The sequence below is a fragment of the Tupaia chinensis genome, unplaced genomic scaffold (assembly GCF_000334495.1).
Source record: "Tupaia chinensis unplaced genomic scaffold, TupChi_1.0 Scaffold000146_1, whole genome shotgun sequence".
Lineage (NCBI taxonomy): Eukaryota > Metazoa > Chordata > Mammalia > Scandentia > Tupaiidae > Tupaia > Tupaia belangeri.
Genome location: NW_006159616.1, coordinates 4,577,629 through 4,598,947, shown reverse-complemented (window position 1 = coordinate 4,598,947; position 21,319 = coordinate 4,577,629). Strand labels below are relative to the sequence as shown.

At 51.2% G+C, this 21,319-nt stretch overlaps 1 protein-coding gene and 1 long non-coding RNA gene across 3 annotated transcripts in view; one reads left to right on the top strand and one right to left on the bottom strand.

Moving 5' to 3' along the window:
- The window catches only part of CAPZB (capping actin protein of muscle Z-line subunit beta), a 171,154-nt gene extending 161,024 nt beyond the window's left edge, over positions 1-10,130 (bottom strand). Inside the window, 1 exon segment of the mRNA XM_014586543.1 lies at positions 10,038-10,130. Within this exon segment, the coding sequence (XP_014442029.1) occupies positions 10,038-10,127 (90 nt within the window). The 5' untranslated portion in view covers positions 10,128-10,130.
- A 1,037-nt stretch (positions 10,131-11,167) lies between these two features.
- LOC102471931 (uncharacterized) overlaps positions 11,168-21,319 on the top strand; it is a 12,834-nt gene continuing 2,682 nt past the window's right edge. The window contains exons 1-3 of one of the 2 annotated variants that reach the window (XR_003548876.1): positions 11,168-11,456; positions 14,898-15,053; positions 19,386-19,787. This is a non-coding gene — a long non-coding RNA (uncharacterized LOC102471931). Of the gene's footprint in view, positions 11,457-14,897; positions 15,054-16,338; positions 16,719-19,385; positions 19,788-21,319 lie in introns of those variants that run through there. The other variant, XR_003548877.1, reaches the window with a different exon arrangement.

The window sequence follows — 21,319 nt, the reverse complement described above, 5'->3', positions numbered from 1 at the left end:
CTTCTTCGCCTAACTGACTCGGAGGGCCTACTCGATGCCACGCTGCCCAGAACCTGGTCATACTTCGTTCTAGTACACAGCCTATCGCTGGAGGCCTGGCTATCATCTTTTTTTCCACTTTTCCCCTTCCCATACAATGGAATTCAATTCAGAATTGTATCAGTTACTCCAATGCCTCATACAGATGGTGGAGTAAGATTTACCCCTCACAAATCACTCTGAGCTCATCATACAGAGGTGCAGGACTGGGGATCCACGTCCTCCCCGTTGGTCACATAACAGGAGGCCCTACCATGGGGCCATGGCAACAGTTCCTGTCTGGTACTTGGAGGTAAGCTTCCTCAATGATCCACATGCACCAAACGGATGAATAAAAGCTGGGCCCCGGGGGAAACACCCAGGGTGTGTCTGTGTGATGCATCTGGAATTCAGAAAGCTAAGTGACCATGGGCCACCAACACAGAGAAAACACCTAAAGGACAAGAGGATGCTGACTAGCAGGGTGAAATACCTCTGGAAGAAGTTAGTTAAGAGAAGGGATGATGACCTCAAGGCAGCTAAGGAAATGTGAGGCTGGGCCTATTTCTCAGGAATGTCACCTAGTACTAAAGGAGATACAGAGCGCGGGCACATGTGAGGCTGGGCCTATTTCTCAGGAAAGTCACCTAGTGCCAAAGGAGATACAGAGCGCGGGCTGCCACGCACTGAGGGCCTGGGAGTTCTACCCATCTTGTGGGCAGGTGTCATCATCCACTGCCTGGAGCTGGAAGTTCTCTGAAAGTAGGCACCTCTTTCAGGACCTTTCGGAGGCTTCAACCATTGCGGGGGCAGCCCCATGGCCTAATTGTTAGGAGAGCCGCATCCTACATGGCAGCTGTGGCTTCAGTCCTGATGCAGCAGCTTGAGAAACACACCAGGCACATCCATTCAAGTGGGGAGAGGAAGGAACAGGAATGATGTCACGACCACACCCCACCCTAGCATGTGAACCGGCATGAGAAGGCTATGGTGGTGATGAACACCATGGTGCTGAGCAGGCCCAGCACACAGAGGCTGCCACCTCCTCACACCCTTTAATCCCCACCCTTCACATGCCCTAAAATGAAATATTAAGCCCCTGAGGTCATGAAGTCTTGTAAGACTGTGGCAGTTCACAAATGCAACAGGGGTTCGTAGAAGCTAATGGTGCCTGTGAAAAGCTGCCAGCTCCAGGAGAGGGGAAAACCAGCACGGTACTGGTGAGGAGCAGGGGGACAGAAGGCATTGATACGCAGCATGCCTCGCCCCTCAGAGGCTCTGGGTACCAGATGCAACTGGCACACCAGGGAGAGCCACAGGGAAAGAAAAATAGAAAGCTGTTTCCCAGAGAGTGACTGGCATTAGCACCAGAACAAAAGCACCTCTTCAAACGACTTCTTCACAGTCAGGTGCATACTCTGCAATGCCCAGAGTTGATGAGGGTCTGCATGGAGCTAGGGGAGGAGCCGCACGGCCTCTGTGAGGTAGAGCAATGACACCAAGTGCAAACTCCCTATGACACCCAGCACAGGGAGTTGGTTTTTTTTCTTTTGGAGGGGTTTTTGCTATAGGGCGCATGCGCTCACCAGAAAGACAGAGAGAGACAGAGACACAGAAAGTGAGAAATTAACCCCCGGGGAGATGGCCACGCCACAATCCCTTCTCCTCCATTCTCCTCTCGGGATCTTGGGCACGCGCACACACAGTTTCTAATAACACACCGGGCGCCCAATTAATAACATTAATTACAGTGTTGTTAATAGCTACCACGACCATGGGTCTGGCTTTACATGTATTAACTCATTTCATCTTCAGGAAGTCCATCAGAAACCTACTTTTATTCTCACCATTTCGTAGACAAGATGAAGGCAGAATGAAGGAAGCTGCTGAAGCCTGCGAGGCACGGGCCTGAGCTCTGGCTTTCTGGATCCGGCTGCCCTTCCCCACCTAGACTCAGCAATCACGTGGATGCTGCAGGAGCAGCGAGTGTGTGACCCCAGGCCAAGCACTCAGTGCCCACCATGTGCGGAGCCATCGGTATGTGTCAGCCGCTGTTAGGATCACGGTTCCTACCACAGTCCGACCCCATCACAGCAGCACCTCTGGACAGTCTCAAGTGCCAGGAGTGGCAGGAACAGCCCAAGAGTGCGCTGACCGGGTCCGCAAGGCGGAATCACTCAGCCCATCCGTTCCTGACAGCCTGACACTGATGACAGGTCTGGCCTCGTAAGAAGCCAGGGATGGCTGAGAGCTCAGGTCCAGAGGCCGACGTGGAACTGCTGGGGTCTCACACTGGAACAGGCGCCCTGCCTGAGAATGCAGTCTGTATACCACAGAGCACAGGAAACGCTGAGTCAACCTTGTGACCTAGGAAAATGGCAACTCCGTGGTACAACTTAACAAGGGAGAGGGCTCAGGGTTTCCCAGGGTCCCATCTGCGGGCGCTCATGTTCAACAGACCACCATGTATCTCCTCCACCAGGCTGAGAGCTCCCTAAGGCAGGGACCATCTTCTCAGCTCGGGGAGGGTCCCAGGACCTGGCATGGGGCATGGCACACAGGAGGTGCTCAGTCATGATGGTAAGTGGGTCAGGGTGGGGCAAACAGCGGCAAACACTCCAGGGTCAGGTCGGGTATGAAGAGGGAGGAAGAAGAGCGGAGGGTAGGATCACAGCCTCCTTTGGGACACAGGACTCCTTTGTCATGGGGCACTTCCATTTACTAAAGACCTGCTGCACACAAACACCTACAGAACAACGGAACAGGCCAGGGGCAGCGTAACACCGCTACGGCATCCACAGCCCTGGGAGGGGACTGACCACACGTCCTCCCTCCTGAGGATGAGAAACAAACTGGCCGGGCAGAGTGAGAGTAAATAACCAACTCAACCTGCTTCGAGTCATGTAACTAACATTGTACAGGTACCCAGGACTGGGATGCGGCTTCACAGAAACCAGTGAGGGAACAGAGCAAGGTGCTGTCAACCAACAGTCCACAATGAAAGGCTGTCACAGTGACGAAGACATGCTGCCACCTTTCACGATACGAGTGGACACCAGGGACGCTGGCACTCCCGCACCAACTGTCCTGCCCAGAATGCTGACGGCAGGCTACAGCAGACCTAGCGCTTTACGGTCTGGCAGGCATCTTTCTAAAACAGATTGCAGTTCACAAATTTCCACACAATGTACCAAAAACTCCTAAACTTAACCTAGACTCCTTCAGTCACTGTGGTCGGGCCTAAAGGTCGGACTTTCAGCTTCAGCCTGTCTCCTTCATAATAAAATAAGCATCCCGTGACTCTGGGAGCGATGTGCGGGCCAGCAGAATGCAGTCCGCATGAGCTCTTACACCGGACGGGCCAATCTGCCTGAGCTTCAGTTTCCTTATCCGCAAAATGAGGAATCAGACCACATAGTGCCCAAGCTAAGAGAACTGGGGACGACCGCGGGAACCAGCAGACACTGGCGGAAGGCAAGGGCTATTGCCCTAAGGGAGTCCAGGAGCAAGCATGCAATAGCCTCTGCACTGGAGGCTGGAGCGAGCGCGCAATTAATTACCTCTGCACTGGAGGCCGGAGCGAGCGCGCAATACCCTCTGCACTGGAGGCTGGAGCCAGCGTGCAACACCTCTGCACTGAAGGCCGCACTGACTGGGTGGCCTTCATTACACCACACCATGAGTGTACTCAAGCCCAGATCGGGGGTCTCAGACCTCAGGACAACAAGGGGAGAGCCCCACCCTGCGCCTGAAACAGATGTCAGGGCGGGAGCTGTCAGGAGGGCACACACCGGGGAAGCTACCATGTCAGACACCCTCAACAGAACCACCTCAGCTAGGGTTTGAGTCCAAGCCCAGGGAACACGGATCCACCGGAAGGCCACGAAACAGAGGCAAAGGACTAAAGGAAATCAAGCTAGAGATGGGACGGGGAGAAATCCCAAAGCAGCTGCGGGAGCGGCCACAGAGCCGCAGCTCAGATGCTCACGGGAACGTGCGGGGCACAGAAGCTCCTGCCCCCAGTTTCTCAGCACGAGCCTGCTACGCAGGAAGCCTGCACACAGGAAACCAGATACAGCGTGGCAGGACCCAAGCCTCACAACAGAGAAGCTTCGAGCAATACCACCAAGCACACAGCCAGACCTGAACTCTCTGCCCACCATGGCCACAACTGAGGAGAGGGGTGCCAGGAAGTGCTGCTGGCCCAATTCTAACTGGACACTGCTTGCTTTTCATTTACCCCAGCAGAAAGGGTATATGGTAAAGTATCTCTTCATAACCTTAATGTTTATTTTCTTTTGCCAGAGAGCACATGGACTCATCAGAGACAGAGAGAGAAAGCACCCCGCAACAGGTGCTTTCGGTTTCATGGTCACATCACAATCCCTTCTCCATTTCTCTGTTCTTTTGGGATCTGGGGCACACACATGCACTGGGCACGTTTCTCAAGCCACAAGGGCCGGGATGCTAGGCTGTAGGGCTGGCCCCTTAGTATTTTAAATGAAAGCCATGCCACGTGGTAAATGTAAATGTAATGCCTGAATCTCCTTATCATTTTATAGAAACCGTTAAGAGAGCCCAAACTGTTAAATAAGACAATGGTTTCCATGTGGTTCCGAGCTCAGCAGGGACCTGTTGAGTTTAGCACTGGAAAGAAGAGGTACAGGACTGTGCAAGCAGAGGAGAAGTGTAGGTCTGAGCCAGAGCTAACAACTGCTAGTGACATGCAACAGCCTAAGAGGTATGAGGCCACAAAACACTGGCCGGTCATGTTTAAACAGGTCAAATCCTTCAAGATTGCTTGCTAGCCTTAGAGCCAGCAGGTGGTGAGATGGTTAAGACACTGGACTCCCACATGGTCGACCACGGTTCAAGTCCTGGACCTGGTGGCTTGATAATCATGCCGGGTGCATGTGCATGCATGCCCAAAACCCCAAGAGAAGAATGAAAAGATGGGATAGTGGTGTGGCCATCCCTGCTGGGGGATGATTTCTCACTTTCCCTCTCTGGCAAGCACATGAACCTTACGGGAAAAAAAAATAAATAAGTAAAGAGAAGAAAAGGAAAAAGAAAAAAAAGAAAAATCATGCCAGGTATGTATATGTGCACATTTCCAAAATCCCTAGAGGAGAATGGAGGAGAAGGGACGGTGTCTTAGCCATCTCTTCTGAGGGGGTGATTTCTCACTTTCCCTTTCTTTGTGTCTGTCTGTCTCTGTCTTTCTCTCTCTGGTGTACCCTATGGCAAAAACGTTTTTTTAAAAAAAAAAAAGAAAGAAAAGAAAAGAAAAGAAAAGAAAAGAAAAGAGAAAAGAAAAGAAAAGAAAACCTGCCAGCCTTGAGCAATAGGCTCTGCCTCGTGAGGGGTCAGGAGGAACAGTTAGCCCTCGCCTTTCAGCCTGGCTAGGAGCTGAAATGAAACACCACCCACCAACCATCCATGCTGATAAAATAACGACAGCAGTAATAGCCAGCCCTCCCAATCACTGCACGAACAACACGCCAGGCACTGCCTACACTTTCCGCACATGGCGCTTCGCCCTCACGATGAGCCCCTACGCAGCAGGGAATGCTAACACCAGGGTAGCTCCTAGAAAACATGGACAGCAGAACTGGAGGTAGATCACTAGCAAGTTGTAGAGGAAGGCTCCTTTTCCAGAGGTTCCCAGAGCTACCCGGAGGAAGTACGCAGGGAGAGCGAGCGGCCTCCCGCGGCCCACGTGCTTCGTGTTCTACCCTCCCCGCCGAGCCTTTCGCATTATACATGCTGGCTTCCTCCTCTCACTTTACCCTCCGACCAGACACCTCCTCATAGGTCTACCTGACTGCTTGACAGGTGTCCACGGAGTGAGTGACCTGAAGGGGGCAACCCTTTAGAGGCTCACAGTCTGATGGCAAGATTGCCAGTAGGGCCAGGTTTCCCTGTGTGAGGACAATATGAGAACCTGTACCCTAAGCCTGCCTGGAGGGGCAAAAAGGAGTCAGAAAAACTAGCTCCTATTCTTACGATGGCCAGGCAGAGCCTCCCTTGCCACCTCCCTCAGCAGACTGGGTGTCCCGGGCACTGGTGTGGACCGAGCTAGCGCTGGGCACACGGCTGGGCGTGGTGTGCCGGCAGGTACGGAATGGCTGGCTCACCAGACTGAAGGGCGTGATGAGCTGTTAACAGGATACCAAGGCGTGGCAGACGCCACTATCTAGGATTTAAACTGACCAGAAGCAGCTGTGTGTCAGTGCTAACCATCCAATCAGAACACCCAAACGGGAGCGGGGTGGGCAGAAACACCCCCTCGCCCCAGGGGTGCTAAATCACCTCACCTCACTCTGCCTTCCCATGTCTACTGCCCTCTGCCATCCCTGCCTTCCCGTACCCACAGCCCACGGTGGCCGGGACCCTCCTAAGCTCACAGGCTGACGTGTGTGAATGTCCCCTCCTGTCCCTTTCACCTCCAGAGTCCTTCCTGCATGCCTGGCCAGATGACTCTTCCTAAAATACCACTGCTCTGCCAGCCTCCTCAAATTTCTACCTGCCCTGTCAAAAATTTCACTGGCTCCACAAAGTCCCAGATCAAATGCACACTCCTAAGCTTAGCAACTCAGGCACTCCGCGACTCACTCTCCAGATTGGGCCACCCCTACTCGCTCCCATCTCCACTGCGGTCCCCACACTTACAAGGCTGTCCATACCCCTGACTTCTGCTTTGGTGCCAGGCCCTTGCCTGGCATGGGCTTAGTTGACTGTTCCCCACCCTGTCCTGCCTGGGCAAGGTCTCCCAGGCCCCTACCCACCACCCAAGCTGACTGCACTGGAGGGGTCTGAGGGTATCGTGGAGGAAGTGACATACAAGCCAAGATGCTGCTCAAAGCACCTGGCAGACAGTATCTCATTTAACCCTCATAACAGCCTTACGAGGAAATACTGTTATCCAAGGCAGTCTGGCTCCTGAATCTGACTTACACTATACTGCCTCCCACCTAAAGTTGCACCTTCCTATCAGGCACTCAGGAGGATGACTCAGTGGGCTAAAGCTTCTAGCGCAGTGTGGAGTGCATAGCACAGGGCTAGGGCCTTACCGCCTTACACTGAAACCGTAGCCAGTAAAAGTCAAGGTCCACATTGCTCTAGCTGGTCCCAATATGGGCGGGCGGTTTGCAATGGCAACCTTTGGGCTTCCACACCCATCCTCACATGTCGGGGTGGGATCTACTGCAAGAGGAGATGGGACTGTACTTATGACCCCACCACTAGCCGTTTCTGAAAAAGAGTGAGTATCCAGAGAGGAGTCTGGCCCACCCAGCTCCAAATCCCAGGTCTGCCACTCAACTGACAGTCACTCAAGCTTCAAGCTCTGTAAGCCAAGTGCAGGCTAAGCTATAACTCAAGTCACATTTCTGGATCACAATCAGTCCTCAATCAGTGGTAGCTACCTGGAGTGGAAGAGCTGGACTCCCATGACACCAAATTCCTAAGCGGGAGAGAGCTGCAGGAGCAGAGGAGTGGACTATGTGTGTGTGCAATCCCCTTTAACCGTGAGAGCAGGCACACCCCAAGAGGCCTGGGAGTGGAGGCTGGCACAAGCCCCAACTTTCTTTTCAGTTTCTTGCCATAGTGCATGCAAATGAGCTTGCAGTCATATTAAACAAAGCTTCCCTCACCCCAAACTTTAGAGCAGAGTAGATGCCCACTCCCAACAATGCAAGCTCTGAGGGTAGAGACCTTTATCTCAACACTTAACTTTACCAAACTAATGTCCTGTAGCTTCAGGTACCCCCGACATGCCACTGTATTTACCTAACAGTAAGCATCTCCCAGCCAGGGGCAGGGTTCCGAATGGTCATGGTACCTGTCCCACTGACATTAATTTCCTTGTGCTAGCAGTTGTCTGTCCTGTTCCCAGTATAGTGTCTCCCACTTATAAATAGGAGTATCTGCTTTCAGAAGTATGGCTTATCATTTCCTTAATCTCAAGCTATTGATCCTTGGCTACTTTTTACAAGCATTCCACCTGAACCAGGCCAGTTGGGTTTTAATGAAAAGAGTTGGACACACACGTGGGGTCTACACTGAACTGAGGAGCTTATACACCTCAGGATACAGACCTAGGCACATCAGTGTCAACTCCATTCTTTTACCTTGTAACAACATGACAGGCTGCTCCTACCAGCTCCTGCCAGGCAAAACCATCTGTGAGCTGGAGCAACAACTCCGCAGGGTGCCTCTCCAGTCCCAGGTCTCTGCAGCCCTTCCCTGCTGCAGCCCACCATCAAACACCAGAATCTTGACTCTATTAGAAGCTAGATCTGTGTAAGGAACGAGTTTTGAAAAGCACTTACAGACGGGATAAGATTATTACCTGCTAAGGGAATGCAAATAAATTTCATTTGCCTATAAATTCCATTTGCTTACGTGTTTTTAACTGGAAGAGAAACTGATGCCAGCAAAAATCATGGAATTCAATCCAAAGTCAAGTGCATTTTATTACAGATTCTCAAATAGCTATTTCCTTCAGTATATAACTGAGACCTGGCTGTTTTCTGGGCCATCACATCTACTGCAAATAAAAACCACAGTGGTCTTAATTCATTTACCTATGCTGCATCCCCACGCCACCTCCCTGTCCTACCCCGACTCCTCACACTGGCTTACTGTTCAGAGTACTCAAGTGAGGGATATATTTGACAGTAAGAAATGACTTATAGGCCTAAAGGATACTGAGAACAAGCTGCTGAAAGAGCGAATGTGAACTCCAAGCAGCTAAGTTCACAGGCACAGACAGACTTCAAGTCACCTCCTTCAGAGTGAGGTGCTGTTCTAGGCCCCATAGTTACAGTTATGGAAAACCCAGACAAAAACACCTGCTCTCAAAGAGCTCACATTCTAGCCACGCGAAAAGCGCCTGCATCGCCACACTACTAGTTCACCATTAAAGGAGATTTCCTGTGCAAAGGACCTACTACACAATCAGTGGGCAAAAATGCCACTCCTCCCTCACCATGTTTGAGTACCCCATTATTACGATTTTGCACAGTGTCATTATGTGTGTGAGCAGTTTGGTCCAACGGGGAGAAAACAGTTCAGAGCCTGCCGAGTGTGCTCTCACACACCAAGCAGCCACCTGAATAAGTCACTCTACCTCCTGAGCCTCAGCCTCCTCATCTGTAACAGGAACAGCAAACACTTCAGAGGCCTCTGTGGGGATTAAATGAGCTACAGGTGAAGCCCACAGCCCACTCTGACAGCAGGGCCTTTTCTTCCACCCGCTGCAGTCTTTGCGAGCATCCAGATGAGAGCCAACTGCAGGATGCGAGAAGCCTCAGGTGTCATGCTTTCCTCCTGGGTCATGACAGGCGTTAGCCATAGCATGTGGGGAAGCGCCCCTCCTCGCCCGATATGCTGCTTGGAGCAGCCCCTCCTGGCCACTCTATCCACCCTCTCATGCTTTTGCCCTAGGCGCACATTTGCAAAACTTCCACCTACTTTTAAAGTGTGCACCCACAACTGTCCTGGAGGAGTCGTTCTGCACCCAGGCCTACGGCCAGGCCCACCCCCAAACAGGTCCATTTTCAGCCAGTGAAACTGGAGAAAGCCAAGCATCACAAAATGACAACGCCCATGTTTTTAATCAGTATACAAGACATTGAGAAAAAACTAAGCCAGTTCAAATTAGTCACCCCAGTTCAGCGACAGTACCCCTTGATTAAACAAGGAACTGGGATCCTCAAAACACTATAGGGCCCAAAGTCCATCTGTAAACGTCTGCCTGCACTGTATGGAAGGCACCCCACACAGGGCCCTGGTGCAGGTGGATTGTCTGGGCTGACAGTCCATCCTCCTAGACCAGGTAAGGCAGAAGTCCTCTGGGCCTGCCCTGCAGAAAGTTCCAAAGCAGGTGGAGGGCAGGCTTTTGTGTGGGAGTCTATGTGGACCTCAGAATCCTCCAATCGCCCCCAAACAGCACTTGTTTTCACTACCAAAACAAACACAAGTGCAGGGGGCTGTCTCCCTGCAGTTTCGCTCACCTGATCTGATGCACCTCCATAATCTGCAGTTCCAACCCTCACGAGCTGACAGTTCAGGGGGAAAGGAAGGCTGCGCCTCCTAGGGTGCATCGCGTCCAGGTCAGAGGCCTCTGTGGGGATTAAATGAGCTACAGGTGAAGCCCACAGCCCACTCTGACAGCAGGGCCTTTTCTTCCACCCGCTGCAGTCTTTGCGAGCATCCAGATGAGAGCCAACTGCAGGATGCGAGAAGCCTCAGGTGTCATGCTTTCCTCCTGGGTCATGACAGGCGTTAGCCATAGCATGTGGGGAAGCGCCCCTCCTCGCCCGATATGCTGCTTGGAGCAGCCCCTCCTGGCCACTCTATCCACCCTCTCATGCTTTTGCCCTAGGCGCACATTTGCAAAACTTCCACCTACTTTTAAAGTGTGCACCCACAACTGTCCTGGAGGAGTCGTTCTGCACCCAGGCCTACGGCCAGGCCCACCCCCAAACAGGTCCATTTTCAGCCAGTGAAACTGGAGAAAGCCAAGCATCACAAAATGACAACGCCCATGTTTTTAATCAGTATACAAGACATTGAGAAAAAACTAAGCCAGTTCAAATTAGTCACCCCAGTTCAGCGACAGTACCCCTTGATTAAACAAGGAACTGGGATCCTCAAAACACTATAGGGCCCAAAGTCCATCTGTAAACGTCTGCCTGCACTGTATGGAAGGCACCCCACACAGGGCCCTGGTGCAGGTGGATTGTCTGGGCTGACAGTCCATCCTCCTAGACCAGGTAAGGCAGAAGTCCTCTGGGCCTGCCCTGCAGAAAGTTCCAAAGCAGGTGGAGGGCAGGCTTTTGTGTGGGAGTCTATGTGGACCTCAGAATCCTCCAATCGCCCCCAAACAGCACTTGTTTTCACTACCAAAACAAACACAAGTGCAGGGGGCTGTCTCCCTGCAGTTTCGCTCACCTGATCTGATGCACCTCCATAATCTGCAGTTCCAACCCTCACGAGCTGACAGTTCAGGGGGAAAGGAAGGCTGCGCCTCCTAGGGTGCATCGCGTCCAGGCCCTATGTTGATCTCTGGGCCTGGTGGGCATTGCAGGGCTCTCTGGCCTCACAAGGGCATTGTGCGTTCATCCCGCAGGGCTCTGGCCTCACAAGGGCATTGTGCGTTCATCGTCCCTTTGCTCCCACGCAGCCTCCACCCGCCGGCCCTCAGGACGCGTTGCACGTACCCACTGGCTACACGGAGGCGGCAGCGGCGGGAAGGGCCCCATAGCGCACCGCGCAGCCTTCCGGACACAGGAGTCCCTTCTCTCGTTCGCTCCCAAGCGGCCTCCCAGAAGGGGCAGAGGAGGCCAGAGAGGACGCAACACCAGCACGACCCCCACCCAAACCGGAAGCTCTCCTGGCTTCCCAGAGGCTACACAGAAGGTGCGCCCTAGGTACAGGGGAGGAGGCACCTGGGTCGGCGGCAGGGCAAGGCCGGGGACGGAGGGGGCTGACGCAGATAAGCAGAGTGGGGAGAAGTCCGAGAAGGGGATCATGGAGGGGGGTGGGGGAGAGAAGTCCAGGCGAGGGCCACTTGCAGAGGAGGGGAAGTCCAGCCCTAGGACCGTGGAGGGAAGAGGATTCAGGCTGACGCCATGGAGGAGGAGAGAAACGAATCTAGGCTGAGGCCACCGGAGGAGGAGTGGATGGGGGACCAGACTGAGGCCATGGACAAGGAATGGAGTTTGGGAGTGAGGGGCACAGCGGCCTAGCTCGGACCACGGGGAGAGGAACCTAGCCTGGGCCAGTGGCAGGAAGAAATCAAGGCCTACTCTGGGCCAAGGGGAGGAGGAAAGGGGACTACGCCTGGACCACCGGAAGGTGGTCCCCCCTTCCTGCCCTAGTCCACCGGGGGAAGAGGGTCTAGCCTGGACTCTGGGGGAGACCGACCTAGAACAGAGATGGGCAGCTGGACTTCAGCTTGAGCCCAGGGCGGGGACTGGGAAGGGGAATGAAGTCACTGCCCACCCAAGCCGCCCGCGGCGACAGCCCCCTCCTGAGCAAGGAGGACGGTGTCTACCTAGGGTCCAGGACCCCGCCCCTCCCCCACCCCGAGAACCCTCCCTCTACCGGCCGGGGGTTGGGACACGCCAGCTCCGGCGGAGCCCCTGGGCTGGGGAGGAGGACGTGGGGCCTTTACCATGGTGGCGGCGGCGGCGGCGGTCCCGGTCCCGGCGTCTGTGGCTCTCCCCCCCGCAGCAGGGGCCACGGCGATCGCCAAGTATGGAGCGCGGCGCGGGGGGCGGAGCGCCGAATGGGGAAGTGGGGGCGGGGCTCCACGGGCTGGGGGGGGCGCGGGGCCCGGCTGGCTGGGTTCGAGGGGTGTGGGCCCCGGCCCGAGGGGTCCCCCCTGGGCTCTGATACCAATCCTCGGGTCCAGAGGTTGCAGAAGCGGGTGACGGTGGAGTGACAGTGCACGCGGTCCCCGCGGACGGGGATGCGGAAGGCTTTGGAGCTGGGAGGGGACCGTCCCTCTGCGCCCCACCCTGTGCACGCGCTCACTCCCGCCGCGGACCCGGAACTGGTGCGGACCGCGGGCCGCCAGCCTGGAGAGCGCGCGTACGGAGCGGAACCGGAGATGCACTCTCAGCGCTGCCGCTAGCTGTGGGTGGCAGCTGGCCCACGTCACACCTGAACACTGACCCTAAAACTAAAGAGCCTCGGGCCTCATCGTTTGCTCAGCACCTACTATGTGCCAGGCCTTTTTTTAGGCACCAAAAGTTAGGTGAATAGACAAAAAATCCTGCCCTCAAAGCTTTCTACGACAGGATAGTCATGAGAATGATTAGAGAACTGGGCGCAATAAATGCAAATAAGTACTTTACGATCTGCCACGGAGAACCAGCCCATTTGCCCAAAGTCAAATCTTTTTTTTTTTCCATTCCTCATTGAACAGTGAATTATTCGTTGAGTTTGGTCTAGAGGCAGGAGACCTGAATGCTAGTCCAGCTAATAATACCTTCCCTCCTGATTTGCTTGCCCTCCTCGGTTAGAATCAAATCAGGTCACCAGTGAGTGGACAGTTACCTGCATCAATGATGGGGATTATTTCCGGGAGCCAGGCTGTGTCCTGGGCCCTGTCTTCAGGGAGCTCAATTGAGTAAAAGCTTAACCAGATAGCTGCTGGCATGAAAAGCAAACAGGTAGTCTCGCAAGAATGGTATGGACTGGTATTACAGGAATTCTGTTACCAGAGGGCATGTGATGTATAAAGCACCTACTATGTGCCAGTTTGCTAGACTCTGGGCATACAGCATTGAATAAAATCGCCCAACCCGCCTGGCATGAACCTTGAATGTTGGCAGAGTGACAAACAGCTTGCACATAAATACAATGTCAGGGGAACCAGCAGTTAGCGTAATGGCTATGTCGCTGGACTCCCACGTAGTCAACTGTGGTTCGTGTCCCAGACCTGGTGGCTTAAAACTCACGCCGGGCGCGTGTGCGTGCGTGCCCAAGATCCCGAGAGGAGAATGGAGAAGGGATTGTGGCGTGACCATCCCCCCTAGGGGGTGATTTCTTGCTTTCTGTCTCTCTGTCTCTTTCTGTCTGTCTGGCGAGTGCACGTGCCCTATAGCGAAAACCTCTCAAAAAAAAAAAAAAAAACAATGTCAGGTGGACTTAGAGATATGGAGAAAAAGCAGAGGGACTACGAAGGCAGTCAAGTAAAGTGTAGCTATGTTTTGGAGGGAACGTGTAACAGAAAGAAACATTTGAGGGACTGGCAGTTGGCATAATGGTTACATCACTGGACTCCTACATATTCGACCTTGGTTCGAGTCCCAGACCCAGCAACTTAAAACTCACACTGGGTGCGTGTGCATGCGTGCCCAAAATTCCAAGAGAAGAATGGCGAAGAAGGGATTGCGGGTGGCCAACCCCGCTGGGAAGGTGACTTCTTGCTTTCTGCCTCTCTGTCTCTCAGGGGAGCACATGTGCCCTATAGCAAAAATCTCTAAATAAGAAAAGAGAAACATTTGATCAGACAACTGACAGGAGGCAGGGAGCAAGCCATGTGGATAACAGAGGCATGAGTGACAGCAAGGGCAAAGACCCCAAAGGAGACACTCCCTGGAGAGTTCAGGGGACAGCAAGGGGGACAATGTGGCCAACCTAGACTGAGCAAGGGGAGGGTGACAGGAGCTGAAGTGCAGAGCAGCAAGAAGATCTGACCTAGGCTTTGAAGGACTCCTAAAACTGTCCTAACAGAGGCCCAGGAAAGGTAAGGTACTTGCCCAAGTTCACACAGTGAAAGATAAAGATGGGGTAGCATTGAGAGTGGCAAGAAGCAGTCGTATTCTAGATAGCCGCTGATGCCTTTGTGGCAGGCATGAGAAAGAGAAAGGAGTCAGAGATGGTGCTGAGATGTTTAGCTTGATCAACACCGGGAGCATCTGCCATTTATTGAATTGGGGGAGGTTGTAGGAGGAACAGAGGCAAGCCATTGGAGATACCCTTGGAGACTTAAATGGAGTTGCCACATAAGCAATCAGATATAGAAGTCTGGAGCTGGAGGAAGTAGTCAGAGCCGGAAATAAACTTATGAGAACCATCCCCTAGCAAATGGTATTTAAAGGTATTTAAAAGCACAAGATATGGTGCCAGCAGGTGGCTCGTGGTTGAGGTGCTGGACTCCCACATGGCCAACCGCAGTCCCAGTACCAGACTCAGCAGCTTGAAATACGCCGGCATGTGTGCATCCATGCCCAAAATCCGGAGAGGAAACTGGAGAAGTCATTGTGGCATGGCCATTTCCTCATGGGGTGATTTCTCATTTTCTCTCTGTCTTTCCAACAAGCGCACACACCTTAGAGCAAAAATCTCTCTCCAAACAGCATGAGACAAGCGGGTCAATGAAGAGAGAAGAAATCAAGAGGATGAAGGGGAACCAGCAAGGACACAGAGGAGCCAGGAAGAGGACCAAGAGAAGGACACGAGAGACAGATTCATCCTCTTGGAAGCCACGTGATAGGGCATGAGAGAGTTTTCTGGTATTAGTGACACTTCAACTGTACACTTAAAAAAAATAAGATTGAAAGGAAACTTTGTTCAAAATGTGTGACTTGGGGACCAGCAGTTAGCGTAATGGCTATGTCACTGGACTCCCACGTAGTCGACCACGGTTCACGTCCCGGACCCGGTGGCTTAAACTCACGCCAGGCACATGGGCGTGCATACCCAAGATCCCGAGAGGAGAATGGAGGAGAAGGGATTGCGGTGTGGCCATCCCCCCTGGGGGGTGATTTCTCGCTTTCTATCTCTATGTCTCTCTCTGTCTTTCTGGCGAGCAAAAACCTCTCCAAAAGAAGAAAAAAAAAATGTGTGACTTGTGCTTTTTTTTTTTAAGATAGATTTTTGCTATAGGGTGCATGCACTCACCAGAAAGACAAACAGAAAGCAAGAAATCACCTCCCTAGAGAGGATGCCCACCTGCAGTCCCTTCTCCATTCTCTTCTTGGGAATTTGGGCACACATACACACGCACCCAACATGAGTTTTAAACCACCGGGTCCAAGACTCAAACCATGGGAGTCCAACAATGTAACCATTATGTCATCTGTTGGTCCTGACCTGTGTTTTCTTACTTAACCTCACTTAACCCTGTGAGGGCAGTACTATTATTATTCCTGTTTTACACTTGAGGGAGCCAGGCACAGGACAGTTATGCAACTTGCAGGAGGTCATGCAACTAATGAGTTCAAAACTAGGCAGTCTGAGATCAGAACCAGCACTCATATCCCCAGGTCTGATCGTGTTGCTTTCCTGCTCAGAAGCCTTCAAAAATTAATTTACCTTGGGAACCAGCAGTTAGCATAATGGCTATGTCGCTGGACTCCCACGTAGTTGACCGCGGTTCACGTCCCAGACCCAGTGGCTTAAAACTCATGCCGGGCGCGTGTGCGTGCGTGCCCAAGATCCCGAGAGGAGAATGGAGGAGAAGGGATTGCGGTGTGGCCATTCCCCCTGGGGGGTGATTTCTCGCTTTCTATCTCTATGTCTCTGTCTGTCTGGCGAGCACACGCACCCTATAGCGAAAAACCTCCCCCCCAAAAAATAAAAAGTTAATTTACCTTAAAATAAGAGGGCTCAGGAACAATCCATTTTCTCTCGATCATGGGGATCCCCATGCTTCTTGTGGTCTCTCTGCTACTTTTTTTTCTCTATATTAACTGGCATCAGTAGCTCTACCTCCAAGGGGGCCATCCTGGTAGTTTGGGTCACTCCTTCATCCTCTGCCTCCCCTTCTTCTACTAACTGCCAAATTCTTTTTTGCAGTTCAGAGTCTCAAGACAGAATCTGATTGGCCCAACTCATCTTTTAATGACAGGTGTTCATTGGACAGGTCACCGGTCAGTTCATAGATTGGCTGCCCGTAGGCCAGATCCCAACTTTAGACCCATCGACTACTGCTATGAGCGTGGAGGTGTATGGTGTTTACTGTGGCCACTGCTGAGGGGCTGTGGGAAGACAAGCACTCTAACTATTTTTGGAACTATTTCTCCTGCCCTCCTCTTTAATAAACCCTACCCTCTTGAAATTTACATTGTATTTTTCTACTTATCACCCCTCCCCTTATGCTCTCATGAACTGACCTCCACCTCTGCTCCACAGTTTTCTTTATGACTTCAGCATCCATGAGTATAATCCATCAGAAATCGTATTGACTCATTGACTTCCACCCTGCTGATGAGTTTCCTGCCCTTCTCCCTGGGTCCCCGCTCCCATTGTCTCAGCCTGGACTGCCTCTCATCAATAATGTGCTCTCGAAAAACACACTCATGAGGATCTTAAGTCCAACTTGACCTCCTCACTATAGTATCACCAGATCTTTGACCTGCCAGATGTTCACATTTCTCCTCCCTCTTGTGCTCACATCCCTACTTACCTAACTTAGTAATGATCGTTATACTTCTTCCTTGCGGATACCCATAAGCCCTCTACCCACCCCTTCGCCTAACTTGTCTGTCCCTCGCTAAGCCTAACTGTTCTCCCACTCTCTGCCTGCACTAGAATATCTGAACATTGCTGCAAAACGAAAAGTGATGCTGTCACTTTTGCTTGCTGTCCCCAAATTTCAGATGAGCCCCTCAATTCTGCCCAGCCATCCTACTGTATTCCTCTGCTCTATTCAACTCCCCCACTCTCTAAAATGATTGTTTTAACTTTTTTTTCATTGTCACAGGGCACTTGCCAGAGAGAGACAGAAAAGACCCCTGGTGGAACATGGTCACACCACGATCTCTTCTCCTTTACTTCTCCGCCCTGTTGGAATTTTGGGTACATACATACATGCATTTGGAGCGTTTTTCAAGCCAACTGGGTCTGGCATTCAAACTGCAGTTGGCCATGTGGGATCCAGCTCTTTTCACTTGGTTACAGGGCTAGCCCAAATGAGAATTTTTTTTCACCCTTCCTCCTCAAACTTCCTTTGATCTCTTCTTATTTTTCATTTTAATCAGATGGCTTTGCCTCCCATTTCACAGAGATGATGGAATAAAACAGACAGGAGCTCTGTCATCGACCACCCTCTCTGCATCTTCCAGTTTCTGCCTTCCCCACTGTTACAATGAATGAAGAGCTCGTGTTTCTATCAGAACCAACCCTCCACTCTGAGTCTTCCTTCTCTGATTTCTCCCTCTATACTGGATCGTTTCCATCTGCTTCACAAAAACATGTTGCAATAGTGTGTATTGTGGGGACCAGCAGGTGGTGTGGGTTAAGGTGCTGGACACTCCCACATAGCTGACCATGGCTCGAGTCCTGGACGTGGTGGCTTTCTCTCTCTCGTCAAATTAAAATAAAATGAATGAATAAAAATAAATAAATAATTATTATTTTTAAAAAAAGTGTGTGTTGTACAAGAAGAGCTTTAACAACTACCACTCGGAACTCCTTAATCCTGCCTCTCTCTCTCTCACCACCTCACCCATTTTTCTACTCCCCTTCACATCAAAACCACGTAAGTTCTCCAGAGTTGCTGATTCCACATCAGCTCCAATCTGTCTTCACAACAGTCTGGGTTAGGCTTCTGCCACACCTACCCGAGGAGCAAAGTCATTTTTTTCAAACTGATCTAGAAACTCAAGGTCACCTCCCCTTCCTCCTGACCTGTCGGTGTCTGTGACAGTTGTCCACTCTCCTCCTAATGCTTTCCTGACATCACCTCTCCTGCTGCGCAAGTTTCTTCAGATAATTCCTTTCCGTTTTCTGAAGGCTTATCTGGACCCCCTTCCTATCTGCATCTAAATCCTCTTTGGGTCACTATGGGCCTTTAGCATCTGGGATGGAGTAGATGCTCAGTGGAAGGTACGGGAACTAAAATACTAGTACCAACACGATAGGGTGGTGTGCGAATAAACAGACCAAGGGTGAGTCATAAAGTAATGGCTACCTTCATAATAATAGTAATAATGAAGTGATGGCTACTTCCTAATGAGTGTTTACTATGTGCTAAGCACAGTTCATGTCTTTTTAAAGAATTATTTTTATTACCTTACCTTTCTTTCTTTTCCCCTTTCTTTCTTTATTGACTAGAGAGGGGCAGAGCGAGACAAAGTGAGAAAGCAAGCTGCCAGGTCTGGGACTTGAACCGCAGTCGACCATGTTAGCGCCCTTAACTACTATGCCACCTGCCAGCCCCCACAGCTCACGTATTATCTCACTGATTTCTCCCAATCATCTAGGAACTTTCATTAATACTATTTTAGGGAAAAGGGGGTTGAGACTCAGACAAAATGACTTGTCTAAGGTGACATTAAGTGAATGAATTCATCCTCACTTTGGCCTTTTGGACTCAAAATCTGTTCTCACGATCACCAGATTGACGTCATATGTAGGAAAATGTAAACTATAAAAGACAGTGCTACTTATTCCCAGCACGCAGCATGGTGACTTTTGTTTTTGAGAGACTTTTGCTATAGGGCACGTACACTTGCTAGAGACACAGAGACGAAGTGGGCAATCACCCCCGGGGGGGATGGCCACGCCGCAATCCCTTCTCCCCTTCCACGCTCCTCTTGGGATTTTGGGCACGCACACATACAGCCAGTTGTGAGTTCAAGCCAGGACTCAAAATATGTGGTTAGCCATGTTTGACCTTAACCACTGCGCCACCTGCCAGACCCCACAGTGTGGCAATTTACACACAGTAGGTACCCAGAAGTATTTCCAGAATTGAGGCAGGGTGGGAAGGAAGTCTGGAGGTCCTCTGAGAAACAGCCTGCCACTTCATGCAAGTTGTGACGCTCATCAGTCAATATAGACATGTTAAGACAGAATTATCCAGAAACTGCCTAACATGGTTTCTGTTCTTCCTTCTTCAGCTAAATCCCCACAGCTGGAACTGTTGGGTGAATAAACACCGTTATCCCAGGAAGCTGCAGATGGCTTTGTTCCTAAATCACCTCCAGTCTGACGGGCCTGGGCCTGCTTCTAGAGTCGGAGATCTTCTTTAGTTACTAAAGTAGCTTTGGAGTTTTCGTTGTTTTTTTGTGTCTTTGGACATACACGAGAACTCTAAAAGAAGCCACAGCTAAACCTTTTGCTACACTGAATTCTACCATCTTCTTCCTTGAGCTTCCTGACTCCATATTCTGACGTTTTAGTGGGATTCATTTAAAGAGTCTTTGCTACCAAGAGTACCAGGAGTCAAGGAGCAACACGTGGTAATTCCATCTTCCCCATCATTCAACTGGCTTAGAGGTCACTTCCAGGGAAGTTGCCAGGTAGGAATACCCTCTCTTTCCTATGACTTAATATTCCCCATTTTCAGACTTTTAGTTTCGGTGGAATTGAGTCCCATCCCAGGTCCAGAGGAAAGGATTCTGATTGGCTGAAGCCAAACTGCAGCCTTGGTTATATTCATTGTTTGAGGATGGGCCCTTGATTCAATTTGGCCACTGCTTTCTATAGAACATGAATCAAAATAAACTGCCCAAAGCGGGGTGGTCCAGAAAGTACTTTTGGAAAATGCAGTGAACACTATTCCGTCTTGTAGGCTCATTTTCTCAACAAGCTTATGTGTCAATTGTCCTGTCTCTGCTCAGATTGTTCAACTGCTCCTTCCCACCTAGGGGTTTCTCTGGTTTTTTGTTTTTATTTTTTAAGAGGTTTTTGCCTTAAGGCATATGCACTCACTGGAGAGAAAGAGACAGAGATAATGAGAGAGAAAGTGAGAAATCACCCCTCCAGGGGACCAGTGGTTAGCATAAAGGCTATGTCGCTGGACTCCCACGTAGTTGACTGCATTTGAGTTCCGGATCCGGTGACTTGAACTCACGCCGGGCGCATGTGCGTGTGTGCCCAAGATCCCAAGAGGAGAATGGAGGAGAAGGGATGAAGGGATTGTGGTGTGGCCATCTCCCCCGGGGGGTGATTTCTTACTTTCTGTCTTTCTGTCTCTCTCTGTCTTTCTAGTGAGCGCATGTGCCCTACAGCAAAAAAAAAAAAAAAACAAAAAACAAAAAACAAAACAACAACAACAACAACAAAAACTCTCCAAAAAAAGAAAAAAAAAAAAAAGAAATCACCCCCCCAGGAGGCGGGCCAAACGGCAATCCAGGGATCCTGGGCACGCACGCACACATACTCAACCTGAGTTTCAAGCCACTGGGTTGGGGACTCGAACCACAGACAGCCATATGGGAGTCCAGAGATGTAACGGCTACGCCATCTGCTGGCCCCGATTACTCTGGTTTTAAAAATGCCTAGATGTCTCGCACTTATTTTTTTCTTTGAAAGTAAAATCTACGTGAAGCCCACACCTTCTCTATCTCACCCCCCCATCTGCTGCCTTCAGGAGCTGAAGCGGTATTTTGTCCCTCCACTCCCTAACCTCTCATTCTCTTCCATCACTCCCTTACTGGACAGCCCTAAGGTCACCCAACAGCCTGCATGTCAAAGGTCACATGGACTTTTCCAGCTTTCACCTCCTGCCACTCCACAGTAGAATTTGACACTGTTGGCCTCTTAGAAGTATGCTCTTGCTGGGACCAGCAGTTAGCGTAATGGCTTTGTTGCTGAACTCTCATGTAGCCGACCGCGGTTCGAGTCCCAGACCTGGTGGCTTAAACTCATGCCGGGCACATGTGTGTGAGTGCCCAAGATCCCGAGAGGAGAAGGGATTGTGGTGTGGCCATCCCCCTGGGGGGTGATTTCTCGCTTTCTGTCTCTCTGTCTTTCTGGTGAGCACATGCACCCTATAGAAAAAACCTCTAAAAAAAAAAAAAGGATAAAATTGAAAACACCTACAACATTT